The sequence below is a fragment of the Aegilops tauschii genome, chromosome 2 (genome assembly GCF_002575655.3).
Source record: "Aegilops tauschii subsp. strangulata cultivar AL8/78 chromosome 2, Aet v6.0, whole genome shotgun sequence".
Classification (NCBI taxonomy): Eukaryota; Viridiplantae; Streptophyta; class Magnoliopsida; order Poales; family Poaceae; genus Aegilops; species Aegilops tauschii.
In genome coordinates, this window is record NC_053036.3 from 176,721,503 (window position 1) to 176,743,567 (window position 22,065).

Below are 22,065 nucleotides of genomic sequence, written 5' to 3' on the forward strand. Positions count from 1 at the left end.
AGGAACCCTTAACGGAACTATTCTCTCTGGAAGATGTTTCTTACAATCTTAATGTAATATAACATAACTAGCCAGATACTTGTCTGTTCAAGCAACTATGACCCCTACGCCTGGTTTCCATGCATACCCGGTCTACTCGGTCGCTCTGGTATTCGGAAATACTCCGCACCTTCGGGCCAGAGGTCGAAGCGAAAAGGTCTGCCATGACAATCGTTTTACAATTCAGCTAGAGTTGCATATGCAAAGGAAAGTACATAGTCACTTAGGACTCAAAAACTTCCTCCTCTATACCGTCCAGCAGGCTATCTAACTTACAATCCTGCTGGGAATACTTGGCGGCTACTTTTACTTGGTCATATACCAAACTAATGGGAACTTCTTTCCCATCTGACCCTAGAGGTCCAACCCGAGCCATATGATTCGGATCAAGCTTGGTGTACCGCGTTTTCACCATGGCCCAGGCCTCTCGCGCACCTTCCTGGCAGGCTAATATTTTCCACAATCGAAAGCACCGTCGCACTCCCTTGAATAGCTCTAGGAGCTCCTCCATCTTTCCTGGAGGAGAGGCGGATGGCCATAAGGCCTTGGCAACGCTTCGCATCGCCTGCCGAGCTTGCTCATGCATGCGCGACAGCTCTTGTAGCAGATCGCCCGAGAATCCGAACATCTCCTCTTCGGGACGGCCCGTCAGCATACCTACAAACATAACCCTATCAGTACCTTTAATCTCCGAACTATCACAAGGTAAGTTCGGCCACATATTGAATATACCGCCTCGCAGCCTTTTGTTCTCCTTTACGGAGTCCTTTACGGAGTCAGCCAACTGGGCCCGCACATCTTTCAGTTCTTCGCCCAGCTGGGTATTTGAATCTTGGAGTTTGTTTTTCTCCTGTCTGACTCGGGCCAGCACCCGCTCGCCTGCGGCATGTAGTCTTTTCGACTCTTTTTCCTCTAGTTGATCTGACGATCCTGTTATGAGATAAGCCACAGTGTTAACACAGTCGCTATACAATTACTGTTTCTCGATGGAGGGAAATATTACCGGAAGACGCCTTCTTGGATTTTTCCAGTTCGGCGGTAACTGCATTTAACTGTGTCCGGCACTTTTCTAGCTCTTGGGCCAGCAAGTCGTTCTTCTCAGAAAGAACTTGATTATGCAGCGATCCTCAAATCAGTTGTACCAACTACTTTAAGTCTCGGGGGCTACTGGCATATGTTATCATACTCAGACACAGTAAACTTACCTACACATGTTTTAAATGCTGCTTTGTGGCTCTGCTAAGCCCATCCCGAGCAGCTCGAATGTATGCATCAGCCGACCTGAAGGCATTAAACGCCTCTTCCGAAAAGCGGGGTGTCTCGTAAAATGGCCCTCCGGCACCGATGATTCATGGCGCTCTCCACTTTCGAGTTGGTGACGGACATATCTTCCGAGCCCTCAGCCGAAGGACAGTCCGGCGTCACTCCCATATCGGCCCCCGTCTCCTCGGCTGGGGCCGGATCCCGGCTGTTGGGAGTATAACTGGCCGGATCCCCGGACACAGTCCGGCGAACTCTTTTCCTGATACAGGATGAACATGAAAGTCATGGTTGGATGCGACTATTAAAGAACATATTTGCAAACCCATACCTCTTTGATGAGGGCCCGACCGTGTCTTCGTTTGCCTTCCTCTTCGAAGGCTTGCCCGGTGCGGGAGCCGCTCTCTTCGGAGTCGCTCCTGGAGTAGCACGGCACGTCGAACGCCTCCCCTTTGAAGCACGAGACAGTGCGGTGGGTGAGGCGGAACAGGGGAACCCTTTCGGGGGAGATGTCTCCTGACTACTTACGTGTGAAGCGGGGAGAAAACCAGGGTAATCGGTGATGATGGCCACTTTAGTGCCATCGTAGCTCGCCTGGTAAAACACCCCATCCTCGAGCACCACGAATATATCCGGATCCTCTTCGAATCCGGGGTTGAGGTCCCGATTGTGGCCCTCAGGCTGCGGGGCGAGGTTGTGAAGCCCATCAGAAATCGTTCGCCAGTGCTGTTATAAATGGATGGATTAATGTTCATCAAAAATAGCTCGGGGAGCAGGGTGAGTAGAGCAGAGGAGTTGGGACTTACCCAGCTAGGAGGATTGTACATGGAATATCCATCTCTGCGCTTGATTCGTAGACATTCCTCTTCCTCCCCTTTGAACAGTTCGGCCAATATTTTGGCCAGGGCGGCGGGGGTGTCCGGACCTTTCCTGCCGCAGCGGGAGGCGTCATCCTCCCCATTGTAGTGCCACATGGGAAGCCCTCTGTATTGGAGTGGCTGAACCCCCCGTACTATGGAAGTCGCCATTACTTTGACTATTGATAATCCGGACTGAGCGAGCATCCTTATCTTGCTCGTGAGTTGACGAACATCCGCACTATCTTCCTCCTCGAGACTCCGAGGGTGCCAACTGTGGAGTTTCTTCAAAGGAACGCTTATGAACTCAGGGAGACCCCTCCGAACTGGGTCGGGAAGTGCGACGTCCTCAATATAAAACCATTCGGAAGGCCATTCTTCGGAGGCCTTCCTTGGTGTGCCGGCCAGGTATCCGGTATTGGCGATGCGCCATATTTCGGCTCTGCCCACCTCGAATATTGATCCCTCGTGGTTACGCGGGACAAGGCAGAATAGCTTTCTCCACAATTCACAATGGGCCTCACAACCCAGAAGTAGCTCGCATAAAGCGACGTAACCTGCGATGTGTAGGATGGAGGCCGGAGTGAAATTGTGCAGTTGGAGACCGTAATACTCCAGAAGCCCTCGGAGGAACGGATCAATTAGAAATCCAACGCCTCTTAGCAGATAAGGGATGAAGCACACTCGTTCCCCCCCCCCCCAGGGTGGATTGGGGAAGTCCTCCGCCTGGGTCTCACCATTGAAGGAGGTCAAACCTACTCGAACAGGGACCAGATCCGCAGGAGGAAGAGATCCCTACGTTTGCAGCTTCTCCAGCTGACCATGGGATACAAAGCACTTTTCCCACTCGCCTTTTTCTGGGCCGCAGGGATGGGAGGAAGAGCTGGGAGCGCTAGCCATGTTGGAGTGGTCTTTTCTAGCAATCTCTGAGGATTCTTCCGCCTGGTGCCGAATGGATCCAAGATCCAATCTCTTTAAATAGACATTCTTCCTCGCCCCGCCGGGGTGTTATCTGTAAAAATACCCTGACCTCTTGCATTCGCTCGACACGTGGAAGCTGAAGCTGTTGATACACAGAAGCCGAGGGGTATGACCTTAAATGCAAGGCCGAATATACCACTTTGAAGTTATCGGAGGAGGAACCTGCCTTGCAATGCCGAAGACAATCTGCGCGCCGGACACCTTGTCATTGAAGTCTGGTTCGGGGCTACTGAGGGAGCCTGGATTAAGGGGTCCTCGGGCGTCCGGCCTGTTAGCCATGGGCCGGACTGATGGGCTGTGAAGATACGAAGACCGAAGACTCCACCCGTGTCCGGATGGGACTCTCCTTGGCGTGGAAGGCATGCTTGGCAATTAAATATGTAGATACCTTTCTGTGTAACCGACCTTGTGTAACCCTAGATCCTCCCGGTGTCTATATAAACCGGAGGACTTAGTCCGGAGGGGAGATTCATTACCATAGTTATACTCATATTCATGGTAGATCAACTCTTGTAATACTCATATTCATCAAGATCAATCAAGCAGGAAGTAGGGTATTACCTTCATAGAGAGGGCCCGAACCTGGGTAAACATCGTGTCCCATGTCTCCTGTTACCATCGACCTTAGACGCACAGTTCGGGACCCCCTACCCGAGATCCTCCGGTTTTGACACCGACACTATCCCTCACCATGCGTGGGTGATTTCAATGAAACCTTGTACCCTGAAGAACATTTTAGCCGACCAGCTCGTCCTGAGAGGCAGATGAGAGATTTTCACGAAGTCACCATTGAACGTGGTTTCCAAGATCTTGGTTGGTTAGGTGTTACTTATACATGGGATAACTGACAATCTGGAGATGCAAACATCAAGGCTAGGCTTGGCAGGGCTTTTGCCAATGAGGATTTCAGGTAGAGGTTCAAGCACATGCAAGTTTGGCATGTGTGTGCGCTGGAATCATATCATTATCTTGTTGTCGCCGAATTCAGAAACCACGCATTTTCACATCGTTCGTCCGGCCCCAAACAATTTTGCTATGAAAACGTTTGGCAGACACACCAGGATTATGATCAGTTAATAGTCGATACTTGGAGGAGCCAGAATCGTAGTCCAGGTTTGTAGGGAAATTGTAGATTCCTTAGGGGTCTTACAACAACTTACGCTCTGGGGGTCCCCGAGAGTTTGGTAGCTTGCTAAGAATAGTCTGTAATCTACAAAAGCAGCACAACATGTTACGGCGTCAATCAGTGGGTGGGAGCCCATCGGATGAAGAGAAGAGCACAATTCAGAAGCTAAGAGAAGCACTTCGTTTCTAGGAAGTCTGGATGCGGTAGCGATCCCGAGTTCCATGGTTATGCGATGGTGATCGCAACACGACGTATTTTCAAGCACAAGCTAGGCAAAGAAAACGTATCAATAAATTGTTGGCCTTAAGAGAGCCGACGGATCTGTTTGTGTAAATGCATGTGAAGATAAAGCCAAAAAATTAGCCTTTTATCAAGCTTTTTTTACTCGTCGCAAGGTGTCAATGGCACTGTTGCGTTGTTATCTCATGCTCCATCCCGGTTCACACCAGAGATGATCGAGTTCCTGTGCAAGCCGTACGAACCATCTGAGGTACATCATGCACTCTTCCAAATGGCCCCTTCAAAGGCATAGTGGGTGGACATATAACACATGTGGTGCCAACTTTTCTCAATGAAGGGGAACTACCAATGGGCCTCAATGACACTTCGATCACATTGATCTCGAAGGTATGTCACCCATAGAGTATCTCACAATATCACCCAATTGCTCTATGTCCAGTGCTATATAAGTTGGCTGCCAAGGCAGTCACTAACCGTATGAGAAGGTGCATGGATGATATAATCGGTTAGTAACAAAGTGCTTTCGTCCCAGGTCATCTGATAACAGATAATGTACTTGTTGCTTACACAAGTGTACATATGATGAAGAGACATAAGAAGAGAAGAACTTCACCTATGCAGTTAAGCTGGATATGATGAAGGCATACGTCATGGTAGAATGGCTTTTTCTAGAAGCCATTTTACTGAAGCTTGGTTTTAGGGCCAATCTGATAAGATTGATCATGAAGTGTGTCACGTCAGTTCGATTCTCAGTCCGTGTCAATCGAGAAGACTTCGGAAAGGTGACCCATTGCCCCCTATCTTTTTCTTCTCTGTGCCGAAGGTTTTTCCTCGCTCTTGAAGTATTATGGTAATTATATTAATAAAGATGTTATATTAAGCTTCAAAACACCTTGGGTGAATCACCTGCTTTTCGCCAATGATAGCCTTATCTGCATCAAGGCAAATATCGAAAGTGCTACAAGTTTCAATGAGATTCTTGAGATCTATGGTGATGCGTCTGGACGGTGCGTGAACATGAGTAGAAGTTTGATCTATTTCAGTCCAAATACACCCGCAGCTCTCAGGCAAAGTCTGAAATAACTTCTTGGTGTTCAAGTGAAAGTTTTTTCACAGCGTTATCTCGGTTTACCCACCGCTGTTGGAAAAATTAACAATGGTACTTTTGATTTTATAGGGGATTGAGCTCGAGGTAAGGTGCAAGGTTGGTCAGAGAGATTGTTCGCTTGCGCTGGTAGAGAGACCATGCTAAAATTTGTAATCCAAGCAATACCAACGTATAGCACGAGCTGTTTTATCTTGACAAAAAGTGTGCAAAGTATTAACCTCAAGAATGGCAAAATTCCGATGGGGGAGCTCTCTGGATAGAAGATCCTTCCATCGGATTGCTTGGGAGAAATTGGCCACGCCTAAGACTAAAGGTGGAATGGGATTCCGCGATCTTCGGTTGTTCAACTTGCACTACTTGGGAAGCATGGATGGAGATTTATGATGAATCCTAACTCACTATGTATCAGGGTTATGAAGAGTAGGTATTTTCCTGACTCGGATTTCTTACAAGCCACGGTCCCGAAATCCTCTTCTGCCACTTGGAGGGCGATTGTAGCGGGACGAGATGCATTACAAATTGGGCCTGTTAAATGGGTCCGAGACTGAACTTCTATTTCGGTGTGGGAAGGCAAGTGGATTCCCTCCACCGTCTCAATGTCTCCTATGTTGCAGCTAGCGAACACGGCGGCTCAGGCTGCCAATGATTTGATCCATACAGAAAATAGGGCATGGCGATAGGAGCTTGTTATACAAACTTTAATCGCACCGGATGCGGCGACCATATTAAACATTCCTTTGCGGGAAGGAGGGGGCAAAGATTTTCTCGCTTGGGCACATGAGAAATCGGGCATTTACTCTGCTAAATCGGCATATTGAGCTATCGTGAATCAGAAAGAGCGTTTGGCTTTAGACGAGGGGGAAATTACCGGTACTTTAGTGGATCAACGGCATATGTGGAATGCTATTTGGAAACTCAAAGCAATCCCCAAAGTGAGGGTTTTCTGGTGGCGTGTGATGCAAGGCATCATACAGGATGAGTGCAACTTGAAGCATCGCCACATAAGAGAAATTAACACTTGTAAGATTTGTCTCGCCATGGATGAGGACTTGGAACATGCCCTTCTGCTTTGCTCTCATGCCCGCTGGTTTTGGGAGGAAGCCCGACTGCTCTTTGACATACATGCGCCAAGGCTCCGTCCTCACACATGGACAAGGGATATCTTATGTGATCAGCGTTTTTCTGAAAAGGACAGAGCGATCATTGTCGCGGTGATGTGGGCCGTTTGGATGTCTCGCAATCGCTTGACGCATGACCTGGAAAGGATAGATCCAGCCAGCTCAGTGAGAAGGATCAGAGAGACCTAGCTCTCCTTGAGTTGCCACGACAGCATACCTCGACGTTGTACGGTTATGGCTGGCGACCCCCAGATGTTTCTCATATCAAGATAAATACAGACGGTGCAGTTCATCTCGATGATGGCAACGCTGGAGCGGGGGGTGTCGCCCGCTCTTCTTCGGGATTCAAGGGTGCATGGTGTAAGCCGTTCCTAGGAGTCACAGACCCCCTCAATGCCGACGCCCTAGCTCTGAAGGAAGGAGTTATCTTCGCTACATTATGCGGCTACACACATGTGATCATGGAAACCGGCTGTTTGGTGGCAGTTAATCTCTGGAATTCTCGCTACACTGATCGGGCGGTGATAGCACCAATTCTCACTGAAATTGAAGAGCTTGCTCTTAGTTTTGCTTCTTTTAGTATTCAACATGTACTAAGATCAACAAACGGTCATGCACATCTCTGTACTAATTATGGTTGTACGCTTAATGTGACCGAAAACTGGTTAGACACTATCCCTATCTTCCTGATCAGTAGCTTCCTGGCTGGCTATTCGGCGAATGCATTTGTTGATTAAAGCTCTGTGAAGTTCCTTGAGAAAAAACATTGGAGGCACTCCGACAACTTGGCCAACGTACATCATTTTGCACCACGTTACAGTAGCATCTCCGTGAGTTAAAAAAAAAGGTAGCATCTCCTAACATTTTTCGTACGTGTAGCATTGCTGGGCATGTCGCGCGATCCTAGTTCGTAGACCCCCGGGGCTCTGCTTACATTCCTTCCGTCGATCGTCCTTCGCTTCTTCTCCGCCACAGCGCACCAATCCCCAAGCCTTCGTCCTCACTCCTCACAGACGCATTTCCCCAGAGTCCGACTGCATCCACAGTCCGCGCTGGTGCTGCGCCCACGTCCGGGGGACCCACCACCGGCCCCGCCTCCGCCTCCATAACTCCATTAACTACCTTGAAGTCGAGCTTGCCTTCAAGAGTTGAGCCATCGCCAGTTCACCACCTTGCAGTTACAGTCGTCACACTCCCCCGCCTTCTCCGCATACCATAACTAGTAATAGCTCCACCGCTTGTTCTGCTCCTCGTCCCTTTCTTGCTTGCTCGATGCAACGGCAGGAATTGACGACGTGGTAAGGGTCTGCGCGTGAGCTGAGCTGAGCTCGTCGGAAGAATGGGAGAATTTGCGGCGGCGGGCGAGGCGGGGAGCCAAGAAGCGGAGCAAGACGAGCAGGGGATGCTCGCGACGGCGCTGGACGCCATAAACTCTCTCATCTCTGCTTCCTTCTCCGCGTCCCTCTTCCCGCTCAAGTGGCAGCTCATCAGGGACAAGTTCAACCGGCTCCACGCCGGCCTCGCGGACATCACCGTCATCGCGGCCTCCGACGGCGAGGAGAGGCACGAGGCGTTCGATGGCCTCCTACGGGACGTCGTTGACGCGGTGAGGGAGGCGCGGGAGCTGGTGCCGCGGAGCCAGGGGCGGCACTACGGAGGCGGCAAGCTGCGGCTGCGGAGCGACCTCGACGTCGTCGCGTCCACGCTCGACACGCACCTGGCGCGGCTGGACGAGATATGCGCCTCGGGCTCGCTCACGCGCGCGCGGGCGCTCGTGGTGCCGCGGCCGTGCGCCGGCGCCAGCCGCGAGGACCTGCGGTTCTACGTGCGCGACCTCTTCGCCAGGCTCAGGGTCGGCGGAGCGGAGATGCGGAGGGAGGCCGCCGCCGCGCTCAATGAGGTGCTGCGCGACGACGACAAGTGCGTGCGGGTCGTCGTGTCCGACGTCGCCGACGGAATTGGCGTTCTCATTGGGCTGCTCGAGTCCCCAGACGCTCGCGTCCAAGAAGAGGCCCTGGACGCCATCTCGGTGATCGCCGGGTATGACGCTTCTTGCAAAGGCGACCTTGTCGGCGGCGGCGTCATCGCTCCGGTGATCCGGGTTCTTAACACGGGCGCCGGGACGGCGGCGAAGGAGCGGGCGGCGCGTGTGCTCAGCAAGCTCACCGAGAACGCCGACAACGCGTGGGCCGTCGCCGCGCACGGCGGCGTCACGGCATTGATCAACATCTGCTCCGATCACCGTGCCAGCGGCGGCGAGCTCGTGTGCGCGGCGTGCCGGGTGCTGAGGAGCCTCGTGGGCGTCGAGGAGATAAGGAAGTACATGGTGGCCGACGCCGGGGCGGTACCGGTGCTCGTGTCGCTCTTGCAGGGCCCCGCGGACGAGGGGGCGCAAATCCAGGCAATGGAGCTCCTCGCGGCGATCGCCTCCGGAGATAGCTCATCCAGGGAGGTCGTGCTCCAAGAAGGCACCGCCGAGTCCCTCGTCCGCGCGCTGGACCCGGGCATCCCGCGCTCTTCAAAGGCACGGGAGGTGGCGCTCCGCGCCATCGACGCGCTCTGCTTCTCGTCGCCAGACTCGATCGACCGGCTCATCGGCGCCGTCTTCCTCAACCGGGTGCTCTTCTTCCTCCGCAACGGCGACACCACGCTGCAGCACAGCGCCTTAAAAGCAGCGCACCGGCTGTGCCACGTGTCGGAGGAGACCAAGAAGGCGATGGGGGACGCCGGGTTCATGCCGGAGCTGGTGGGCATCGTCCAGGCGGCCAAATCCATCGAGGCGAGGGAGTTGGCCGCGGAGGCGCTCTGCGCCATGATGTCCGTGCACCGCAACCGGAAGCGCTTCGTCCAGGATGACCGCAACGTGGCGCAGGTACTGCAGCTGCTAGGCCCCGACGAGGAGAAACCCTCGCCGGCGAAGCGGTTCTTGCTGTCGACACTGGTGCATCTGGCGGACAGCAACTCCGGCCGGAGGAAGATCATGTCATCGGAGCACGTGAGGTAATCACAACATTAAAACGATCCAATCTTGATGCTAACAACAAATCTCGACTTCTGAATACGTTGGTGCTAACAACATTTGTTGGAACCTTTTACGAATGTCAGGAACCTCGAGAAGCTTGCAGAGACCAACGTGACAGACGCTAAGAAGATCGTGAAGAAGCTTGGCGGGAGCAAGCTGAGGAACATGTTCCATGGCATTTGGAGCCTGTGACCTTGATTGTGTCCGGCACCAGTTCTTGATTGTGCTGTCTTCATGGGTAGCTAACACATATGTTCACTCCATATTTTGTTACAGTGAATGAACGGATGAATCTCCCCAGTGTATTCGAGTACTCGGCGATGTGTTGCTCCTGACACAGCCCACGCCCTGATACCCATACGCACTGGCACTCTCCTGTGTACATTGCCCGTCTCTGTGAAATAAAAGTATAATCATTCAAAGCCGTTCCACAATGCAGGAGTATGCCCACTCAGCGATGAGATGATTTCAGCGGGTCACTATATCATCAGAATGGCAAAATCGATCGATCTGAGTCAGTATCTCATGGTAGGGCCGCCTGCGCGTTATGATCTCTCCTTTTTCAGTACCACTAGCACCGGCGCAGTGGGGATCGGGAGCCTGCCTGCCTGCCTGGCCGACGTACTCTACCAACGCCGATGAGTTATGATGATGCGCTCCGGTGATCGCAATAAGTTGGCCGCTTTCCTTTTTTTTCTCCTTTACCCCAGTCCCATCCATGTGGATTGCAACCGAAACCGTGGATCATGGATCGATCGGCATCTGGTCCTCTTCTCCGGGGTGACTGCAGCATGTAGCCGTGTCTCCGATCATGGACCTGTGTAGTACTCCGGATGTACTCTGGTCAAAGGAGGACGATGTAGATTATGCGCCTGGTCTTGCAAGGACATTCTGTGGTAACGCTGATGGATGTTTAGTGCTCCTTTATGCTGTAGGTTGGTTCCCTTCTCATCGCAGAGCCCTGCTGGTCAGGCTCTGCTGCAGTGCTGTTGTACCTTAATTTGTTATTACTGATGCATTTGTCGTGGTTGCTGCTGTGTTGTTCATATCTCGCTCTCGAGGCTAACTGACTGAAAGCACACTAACCTTATTATTTGCTAGCATGATGGCTGCATTTCTTGGTCTATGTCCCCCTACAATCCAAACAAGCCAACTACACGGCTGTTACTTGTATCCGTATTCTGGTCACTTGCTTCAGGTTTTGGACAAGCTTGTTCAGCATGAGCATGACCTGAGAACAGAAGGCGGGCCGAGTTGTTGTGAGTGACATCTGACCGGTGGGTCTTTGGCACGAGTGTCAGGGAATACGAAATCATCCGTGTGGACTGATCATTTTTCCTCTGGGCTTAGGCCGTGTTTGGTTTATAAGTCCTAAGACTTTTTTTAGTCCCAACTTATAAGTTTCAAGTCCCTACCTGTTTGGTTCTTGGGACTTAACATGGACCAAAAGACCATATTACAACTATAAGTCCCTATAAGACTCTCCTTAAGAGTCTTATTTCATAAGTCCCAAATGTCCACTTTAAGTCCCTATAAGTCCCTCCTGTTTGGTTTAGATGGGACTTATAGGGACTTTTTAAGTCCCTAAACCAATAAGTTTCTGAAAACAAACACCCTCTTAAGCTAGTGTATTTCACCTTGGTTAGTCAGCTGAGGTGATCTGCCTTTTCATGCAGAGATGAGAAGGCGAGCTGCCTTTTCATGGAACCATCGGTAAGCAAGAGACACAAAGCCTTAATTAATCTACTAGTAGGACAGTGTGTGGGGAGAGTGGGAACGTCCTCGCTGTTTCATCGATCCGCTACTAGTGCTAGGCTTGGGCTGCGTCGTGGCATCGGTCCTGATGATAAGCAACATGTCTCCGAGGCAGTTGAGTGCCTTTCTGCAGCAAGCAAAAACGCTTTTTGGTTAGGCTGTCAACGCAACAGGTAGTCCTAAGAATATGCTCTAGAAAAAACTGTGAGGTGATTGTTGAGTTAGGCTGTCTGCCTCGTCTGCATGTTGTTTGCTCTCTTCCCTATTATTTTCTACGAGTAGTTGACCACCTTAGAAAAATCTGAACAACAAGAGTGGGGAAATCTTAGTTGATGAGGGCATCAATTGTTTTCTGTGTTTGCTATGTTTGTGAATGTGCAGCGTAAGTGCAAAAATGATTAGCTGATTCATGCTAGTGGAAAACAAGAATGACTCTGATAAATAATGTTGCATCTTAAGTAATGACATGATTGCGTCTGTAGTCCAACGGTTAGGATAATTGCCTTCCAAGCAATAGACCCGGATTCGACTCCCGGAAGATGCAATTTTTTATTTTTATTTTCGATAACGGACCATGCCGTCTGTCAGGCCCAGCATCACACCAGGCCGTGCACGACCACATGTCAGTCCCAGCATCACACCAGGCCGTGCTCGACCACCTGTAAGGCCCAGCATCACACCAGGCCGTGCACGACCACGTGTCAAGCCCAGCACCACACCAGGACGTGCACGAACACATGTCAGGCCCAGGATCGCACAGGCGATCTGATGAAGGCTTGCCTGGGCCATTATGAGCAAATCCTCTATACCAACTTCTAAACGGACGCTCTTAATCACACCATGCCGTATGTCAGGCCCAGCATCACACCAGGCCGTGCACGACCACATGTCAGTCCCAGCATCACACCAGGCCGTGCTCGACCACCTGTAAGGCCCAGCATCACACCAGGCCGTGCACGACCACGTGTCAAGCCCAGCACCACACCAGGACGTGCACGAACACATGTCAGGCCCAGGATCGCACAGACGCTCTGTGAAGGCTTGCCTGGGCCATTATGAGCAAATCCTCTATGCCAACTTCTAAACGGACGCTCTTAATCACACCATGCCGTCTGTCAAGCCCAGCATCACACCAGGCCGTGCACGACCACATGTCAAGCCCAGGATCGCACAGGCGCTCTGATGAAGGCTTGCCTGGGCCATTATGAGCAAATCCTCTATGCCAACTTCTAAACGGTTTTGTTTCATCCTGTTTTCTGCCTTTTATGTGTTTCGGCTGGTTATCTTGCTTCAGCAATTTTACCTTAAGTTTAAACATGTTCATGGATTTTAATAAATATATGAATTTAAAAATATCCATGGATTTTGATATATTTGTAAATTTCAACAAAATCCTCATGAATTTGGAAAATATCAACGAATTTTTAGAAAAAACAACAATTTTGAAAAATAGACATGAATTTGAAATATGCTCATGAACTTAAAAATATCCACAAATTTAAGACAATTCATGATCCAAAATAGTTACAAACTTTTTAAAAAAATCATGAACTTAGAAAATATTTCAAAATTGGAAAATATTCACAAAATTTGATAAACATGCATGAATTTAAAAATGCTTACAAAAGTATAAAATGTTTACAAATTAAAAAACAAAAAATTAGAGGAAAAACGGATAATTATAATAAGACAAGAAATAATAAAACTGATTTAATAAACAAAAGAAATGGCAGAGAAACAAATAAAAACCGTTGGAACTTTTCCAAAACCGGGTTGAAGGTTCCTAAAACCAGAGCTAAGATGGACTAGTCCTTCATGGTGTGTTTGGTAGCATTCCCAATCTAGCATGTTTGTTCTCCTCTGATACAAGCTCAGCGCAGACATGCTGAATACATGCATCTGCTGTTGTTTGGTAGCGGTATATGTGCTAAGACATGCTAAGCTGAGACTCTGTTTAGCAGCTTGCATCTATTTAGACATGTCGGTTAGCACTGTAGCAACCGGTATTTTCAAATAAGTGAAGAAAACATTTCAAAAATATGATTAATTTTTTGAAACATGAAAAAAATAACAGTTTTGAAAATTAAAATAATTTTTGAAATTATATATTTTTTAAAATAAACAAAATTTGTGAGTTTGATCATTTTTAAAATTTTAACAATTTCTATTTTAAAAACATTTTTTCGAAATTCCAAACTTTTTTAAAAAATTGAAACAAAATTTATAATTTCAAACATATTTTGAAAATCTTAGCAAATTTTGAAAATCTGTACTTTTTTCAAATTTTAACAAAATTTTAAAATCTGGACATTTTTCGAAAATTTGATTTTTTTGGTATTCTGAACATTTTTTGGAAGTTCAATTAATTTTTAGAAATTCTGAACATATTTTGAAACACATTGTTGCTCGCTTTGCTCATGCAGCCTGACCAGCGAACGACTGTCTCTCTTCGTGGATGCTAAGAGGGTATTTGGTCTACACTGGTGCATGCTGAGGAAGCCCCGTGCAGGCTACCAAACACTTCAAAATTGGGTCGAGAAGGGAATTCTTAAACTCATTCACCCTCCTGCACTCTACCGAACACACACTCAGTGAACACACGTGAGCAAGCACTACCATATTGCTCGCAACGAGCCATACATAGGATTTGCATCTCCGAGCGCTTGCTTAAGCAATTCGGCGCATGAAGGATTAGTCATTTGCGAGGGTCAACAAGCAGTGTATTATTTTTCTTTTGTTTTCTTTTGTAAATTTTACTACCTCCATTCCTAAATATAAGACGTGTGGGCATTATTGGTGTTTTAAATATTAGTATAGTTTACCAGAGTGTTTTCATTCTTCCTTTCTTATTTCTTGATATAGTTAGTTGACCGCCTCAGAGAAAATTGAACACTTCCATTGTTACTGGAGCAAATTCAAAAATAAAAATAAACTATTTGATGCTCTCATCAAATTGTTTTTGCTAACTTTTCTGGTGCGCATTCTGTAAGTGTCGGTGGATTTGCTGATTTATGGTGGTGGGGTAGAAAGAAAATATCAATAAGATTTTAAGGCATTTCATCTAAAATTTAAACACCAACGCGTTTGTAGTCCAACGGTTAGGATAATTGCCTTCCAAGCAATAGATCCGGGTTCGACTCCCGGCAGACGCATTTTCATTAGATACGCTAACTTGTTTCAACTTTTTGGAGTGCCACTGTTCTTTTTCTTTTATGTTATTATAGGAATGTTATGCTCTCTGACAGAAAATTTGTTTTCTGAGAAGATGACGGAACACAAATGGACCTATGCCTTTGCACAACCACGGCTCTGAATGGATCTATGCGTATGCACAAGCAGGTGTCACGGGCCAGCACAACTCTACGCCATCGCCTTCACACACCTAGCGCTCCTTCAAAAAAAAATCACAACGCTCACAATTTTCCTTTTTTGTTATTTTCTAGAACATGTTTTTATTGTTATTTTTTTTACAAATGATAAGTGCCACACGTGTGACATGAAGCACTCCGGTCCTGACATTTTTATAACTAAAGTTGTCGTCCGAAAAAAAACAGGAACTTGTCATCCAAAAAGAAAGTTGTCATGCTTGACAACTAAGTTGTATCCTCGCGTCACTAAATTTGCCATCACAAACGTTTGAGGTGCCATGAGTTCGTGATGTAAATATGCCCTAGAGGCAATAATAAAATGGATATTATTATAAAGGTTTATTATTCATGCTAGAATTGTATTGACCGGAAACTTAAATACATGTGTGGATACATAAACAACTTTTTGGAGTGCCACTGTTCTTTTTCTTTTATGTTATTATAGGAATGTTATGCTCTCTGACAGAAAATTTGTTTTCTGAGAAGATGACGGAACACAAATGGACCTATGCCTTTGCACAACCACGGCTCTGAATGGATCTATGCGTATGCACAAGCAGGTGTCACGGCCAGCACAACTCTACGCCATCGCCTTCACACACCTAGCGCTCCTCCTTCAAAAAAAATCACAACGCTCACAATTTTCCTTTTTTGTTATTTTCTAGAACATGTTTTTATTGTTATTTTTTTTACAAATGATAAGTGCCACACGTGTGACATGAAGCACTCCGGTCCTGACATTTTTATAACTAAAGTTGTCGTCCGAAAAAAAACAGGAACTTGTCATCCAAAAAGAAAGTTGTCATGCTTGACAACTAAGTTGTATCCTCGCGTCACTAAATTTGCCATCACAAACGTTTGAGGTGCCATGAGTTCGTGATGTAAATATGCCCTAGAGGCAATAATAAAATGGATATTATTATAAAGGTTTATTATTCATACTAGAATTGTATTGACCGGAAACTTAAATACATGTGTGGATACATAAACAACTTTTTGGAGTGCCACTGTTCTTTTTCTTTTATGTTATTATAGGAATGTTATGCTCTCTGACAGAAAATTTGTTTTCTGAGAAGATGACGGAACACAAATGGACCTATGCCTTTGCACAACCACGGCTCTGAATGGATCTATGCGTATGCACAAGCAGGTGTCACGGCCAGCACAACTCTACGCCATCGCCTTCACACACCTAGCGCTCCTCCTTCAAAAAAAATCACAACGCTCACAATTTTCCTTTTTTGTTATTTTCTAGAACATGTTTTTATTGTTATTTTTTTTACAAATGATAAGTGCCACACGTGTGACATGAAGCACTCCGGTCCTGACATTTTTATAACTAAAGTTGTCGTCCAAAAAAACAGGAACTTGTCATCCAAAAAGAAAGTTGTCATGCTTGACAACTAAGTTGTATCCTCGCGTCACTAAATTTGCCATCACAAACGTTTGAGGTGCCATGAGTTCGTGATGTAAATATGCCCTAGAGGCAATAATAAAATGGATATTATTATAAAGGTTTATTATTCATGCTAGAATTGTATTGACCGGAAACTTAAATACATGTGTGGATACATAAACAACTTTTTGGAGTGCCACTGTTCTTTTTCTTTTATGTTATTATAGGAATGTTATGCTCTCTGACAGAAAATTTGTTTTCTGAGAAGATGACGGAACACAAATGGACCTATGCCTTTGCACAACCACGGCTCTGAATGGATCTATGCGTATGCACAAGCAGGTGTCACGGCCAGCACAACTCTACGCCATCGCCTTCACACACCTAGCGCTCCTCCTTCAAAAAAAATCACAACGCTCACAATTTTCCTTTTTTGTTATTTTCTAGAACATGTTTTTATTGTTATTTTTTTTACAAATGATAAGTGCCACACGTGTGACATGAAGCACTCCGGTCCTGACATTTTTATAACTAAAGTTGTCGTCCGAAAAAAAACAGGAACTTGTCATCCAAAAAGAAAGTTGTCATGCTTGACAACTAAGTTGTATCCTCGCGTCACTAAATTTGCCATCACAAACGTTTGAGGTGCCATGAGTTCGTGATGTAAATATGCCCTAGAGGCAATAATAAAATGGATATTATTATAAAGGTTTATTATTCATACTAGAATTGTATTGACCGGAAACTTAAATACATGTGTGGATACATAAACAACTTTTTGGAGTGCCACTGTTCTTTTTCTTTTATGTTATTATAGGAATGTTATGCTCTCTGACAGAAAATTTGTTTTCTGAGAAGATGACGGAACACAAATGGACCTATGCCTTTGCACAACCACGGCTCTGAATGGATCTATGCGTATGCACAAGCAGGTGTCACGGCCAGCACAACTCTACGCCATCGCCTTCACACACCTAGCGCTCCTCCTTCAAAAAAAATCACAACGCTCACAATTTTCCTTTTTTGTTATTTTCTAGAACATGTTTTTATTGTTATTTTTTTTACAAATGATAAGTGCCACACGTGTGACATGAAGCACTCCGGTCCTGACATTTTTATAACTAAAGTTGTCGTCCAAAAAAACAGGAACTTGTCATCCAAAAAGAAAGTTGTCATGCTTGACAACTAAGTTGTATCCTCGCGTCACTAAATTTGCCATCACAAACGTTTGAGGTGCCATGAGTTCGTGATGTAAATATGCCCTAGAGGCAATAATAAAATGGATATTATTATAAAGGTTTATTATTCATGCTAGAATTGTATTGACCGGAAACTTAAATACATGTGTGGATACATAAACAACTTTTTGGAGTGCCACTGTTCTTTTTCTTTTATGTTATTATAGGAATGTTATGCTCTCTGACAGAAAATTTGTTTTCTGAGAAGATGACGGAACACAAATGGACCTATGCCTTTGCACAACCACGGCTCTGAATGGATCTATGCGTATGCACAAGCAGGTGTCACGGGCCAGCACAACTCTACGCCATCGCCTTCACACACCTAGCGCTCCTCCTTCAAAAAAAAATCACAACGCTCACAATTTTCCTTTTTTGTTATTTTCTAGAACATGTTTTTATTGTTATGTTTTTACAAATGATAAGTGCCACACGTGTGACATGAAGCATTCCGGTCCTGACATTTTTATAACTAAAGTTGTCGTCCGAAAAAAAACAGGAACTTGTCATCCAAAAAGAAAGTTGTCATGCTTGACAACTAAGTTGTATCCTCGCGTCACTAAATTTGCCATCACAAACGTTTGAGGTGCCATGAGTTCGTGATGTAAATATGCCCTAGAGGCAATAATAAAATGGATATTATTATAAAGGTTTATTATTCATGCTAGAATTGTATTGATCGGAAACTTAAATACATGTGTGGATACATAAACAAATACCGTGTTCCTAGTGAGCCTCTACTAGACTAGCTCGTTGATCAAAAGATGGTTAAGGTTTTTAACCATAGACATGAGTTGTTATTTGATAACGGGATCACATCATTAAGAGAATGATGTGATGGACAAGACCCATCAGTTTAGCATATGATCGTTCAGTTTATTGCTACAACTTTTTTGAATGTCAAATACATGTTCCTTCGACCATGAGATCATGCAACTCCCGGAAACCGGAGGAATACCTTATGTGCTATCAAACGTCACAACGTAACTGGGTGATCATAAAGATGCTCTACAGGTATCTCCGAAGGTGTCTGTTGAGTTGGCATGGATTGAGATTAGGATTTGTCACTCCGAGTATCGGAGAGGTATCTCTGGGCCCTCTCGGTAATACACATCATAAGCTTGCAAGCAAAGTGACTAAGGAGCTAGTTACGAGATGATGTATTACCGAACGAGTAAAGAGACTTGCCAGTAAAGATATTGAACTAGGTATAGAGATACTGACGATCGAATCTCGGGTAAGTAACATACCGATAGACAAAGGGAATTATGTATGTTGTCATAACGGTTTGACCGATAAAGATCTTCGTAGAATATGTAGGAACCAATATGGGCATCTAGGTTCCGCTATTGGTTATTGACCGGAGAGGTGTCTCGGTCATGTCTACATAGTTCTCGAACCCGTAGGGTCCGCACGCTTAACGTTCGTTGACGATAGAGTGTTATATGAGTGCTAATTTTTTTTAAATAATACATTTTTTTATTAATTTTCATAAATATTACGCTGGGTAAAAAAATTCAAAAATAATACACCGTCGGCCCGCTGCAGGCCGACTCGGCCTAGTCGGCCCACAGCAGGCCGATTGAACTCCAGTCGGCCTACAGCTGCCGACTGGCCCCTGTCAGCCCACTGTGGGCTGATTGGGTCCTGTCGGCCCACTGTGGGCCGACTGGAGCTAATTAGCTCGTTGTGGGCTAATTGTTTTTGCAAAAAAAAGTAGGCATAAAAAATATGTTTAAAAAAATGTGAATTATGTAATTAAAAAATGTTAAACATGTATAAAAAATGTTCCTGATGTATACAAAAAATGTACAATATATATGCAAAAAAGTTGACATAAAAAATATGTTTTAAAAAGTGTTAAGCATGTATTTAAAAATTGTTAAATGTGTGTATAAAAAATGTTCCTTATTTATACAAAAAATATAGAATGTGTATGAAAAAAGTTGACACCAAAATAATATGTTTGAAAAGTTGACATTTTTTCAAATACATGATTAAAAATTGTTAAATGTGTGTATAAAAAATGTTTCTTATCTATTAAAAAATATAGAATGTGTATGAAAAAAAGTTGACACCAAAAAAATATGTTTGAAAAAAATGTTCCAGTTCCATACAAAAAGAGCAACCAATCATACTTAGGTCCGTGATGCTCCCATACCGGATCCGGAGCTGGAACATTTTTTTTATACACGTTTAACCTTTCATTCCAATACATGAAACATTTTTGTGTACTCGTTGAACTTTTTTTCAAATACATGATTAACATTTTCTTCAAACATATTTTTTTGGTGTCAACTTTTTTTCATACACATTCTATATTTTTTGTATAGATAAGGAACATTTTTTCAAATACATGATTAACATTTTTTTTTCAAACATATTTTTTTGGTGTCAATTTTTTTCATACACATTCTATATTTTTTGTATAAATAAGGAACATTTTTTATACACACATTTAACAATTTTTAAATACATGCTTAACACTTTTTAAAACGTATTTTTTATGTCAACTTTTTGCATATATATTGTACATTTTTTGTATACATCAGGAACATTTTTTTATACACGTTTAACATTTTTTAATTATTTAATTAATATTTTTTAAACATATATTTGTATGCCTACTTTTTTTTGCAAAAACAATTAGCCCACAGCGAGCCAATTAGCTCCAGTCGGCCTACAGCTGGCCGACAGGACCCAATCAGCCCACAGTGGGCCGACAGGGGCCAGTCGGCCAGCTGTAGGCCGACTGGAGTCCAATCGGCCTGCTGTGGGCCGACTAGGCCCAGTCGGCCTGCAGCGGGCCGACGATGTATTATTTTTGAAATTTTTTTATCCAGCGTAATATTTATGAAAATTAATTAAAAAATGTATTATTTAAATAGCTATATGAGTTATATGATTTGGTGACCGAATGTTGTTCGGGGTCCCGGATGAGATCACGGACATGACGAGGAGCTTCGGAATGGTCCGGAGGTAAAGATTGATATATAGGACTATGATATTCGGACACCGTAAGAGTTTCGGAGTGCACCAGGTAGTCATCAGGTCACCGGAAGGGGTTCCGGACACCCCCGGAAGAAAGATGGGCCTATTGGGCCAGTAGAGGGGAGCACACCAGCCCACAAGGGGTTGGCGCACCCCCCTATGGTAGCCGGCCTATGGGAGAAAGGAAAGGAGGGGGATTCGGCCTCCCCCTTCCTTCCCTTTCCCCCCTTTCATTTTCCCCTCTGGCATATATGGTACTGGGGGGGGGGGGGGCGGCCAGGGCAGGAGCCCAAGTAGGATTCGGCCCTACTTGGGGCGCCTCCTGGCTTCTCCCCTCTCCCCCCACCTATATATATGTGGGAGGTGGGCGCCACACATAACCACGACAATCTCTTAGCCGTGTGTGGCACCCCCCTCCACATTTTTATCCCTCGGTCATATTTTCGTAGTGCTTAGGCGAAGCCCTGCGGAGATAGCTTCACCATCACTGTCACCATGTCGTCGTGCTACCGAAACTCATCCACTACGTCGTCGTCTTTCTGGATCAAAGAAGGCGAGGACGTCACCGAGCTGAACGTGTGCTGAACGCGGAGGTGCCGTACATTCGGTACTCGATCGGTTGGATCGTGAAGAAGTTCGACTACATCAACCGCGTTACTAAACGTTTCCACTTATGGTCTATGAGGGTACTTATACACACTCTCCCCTCTCGTTGCTATGCATCTCCTTGATAGATCTTGCGTGTGCGTAGATTTTTGTTTTGTTTTCCATGCAACGTTTCCCTACAGTGGCATCCGAGCCAGGTTCTCTGCGTACATGATATGCACGAGTAGAACAAAAAGAGTTGTGGGCGGTGATACGTCTCCAACGCATCTACTTTTACAAACTCTTTTGCCATTGTTTTGGACTATAACTTGCATGATTTGAATGGAACTAACCCGGACTGACGCTGTTTTCAGCAGAATTGCCATGCTGTTATTTTTGTGCAGAAATAAAAGTTCTCGGAATGACCTGAAACTTCACGGAGAATATTTTTGGAATAAGAAAAATACTGGCGAAAGAATTAGCATCAGGGGGCCCACACCCTGTCCACGAGGGTGCAGGGCGCGCCCACCCCCCTGGGGTGCGCCCCTGCCTCGTGGCCCCCCTGAGACTCCACCGACCTCAACTTCAACTCCATATATTCACGTTCGGGGAGAAAAAATCAGGGAGAACGATTCATCGCGTTTACGATACGGAGCCGCCGCCAAGCCCTCATCTCTCTCGGGAGGGCTGATCTGGAGTCCGTTCGGGGCTCTAGAGAGGGGAATCCGTCGCCGTCATCATCATCAACCATCCTCCGTCACCAATTTCATGATGCTCACCGCCGTGCGTGAGTAATTCCATCGTAGGCTTGCTGGACGGTGGTGGGTTGGATGAGATTTACCATGTAATCGAGTTAGTTTTGTTAGGGTTTGATCCCTGGTATCCATTATGTTCTGAGATTGATGTTGCTATGACTTTGCTATGCTTAATGCTTGTCACTAGGGCCCGAGTGCCATGATTTCAGATCTGAACCTATTATGT

General features: G+C 45.9%; 1 protein-coding gene and 2 non-coding genes across 3 annotated transcripts; all 3 read left to right on the forward strand.

The window, feature by feature from the left end:
• Positions 1-7,675: 7,675 nt before the first annotated feature.
• LOC109744162 (uncharacterized) lies at positions 7,676-10,173 on the forward strand. Its single transcript, XM_020303261.4, has 2 exons — positions 7,676-9,729; positions 9,835-10,173. Exons 1-2 carry the CDS (start codon positions 8,069-8,071, stop codon positions 9,941-9,943), a joined length of 1,770 nt encoding a protein of 589 aa, XP_020158850.1. The 5' UTR covers positions 7,676-8,068; the 3' UTR covers positions 9,944-10,173.
• A 1,805-nt stretch (positions 10,174-11,978) lies between these two features.
• TRNAG-UCC (transfer RNA glycine (anticodon UCC)) lies at positions 11,979-12,050 on the forward strand. The gene has a single exon. It is a non-coding gene; the product is annotated as a tRNA-Gly (tRNA).
• A 2,536-nt stretch (positions 12,051-14,586) lies between these two features.
• On the forward strand, positions 14,587-14,658 carry TRNAG-UCC (transfer RNA glycine (anticodon UCC)). The gene has a single exon. It is a non-coding gene; the product is annotated as a tRNA-Gly (tRNA).
• Positions 14,659-22,065: the final 7,407 nt, after the last annotated feature.

What these genes read in the sequence shown, in the direction of transcription:
- LOC109744162 (XM_020303261.4), top strand. Translation starts at nt 8,069, where the DNA reads ATGGGAGAATTTGCGGCGGCGGGCGAGGCGGGGAGCCAAGAAGCGGAG. An exon ending in ATGTCATCGGAGCACGTGAG is followed by an intron (nt 9,730 to 9,834) that starts GTAATCACAACA and finishes TACGAATGTCAG; the next exon opens with GAACCTCGAGAAGCTTGCAG.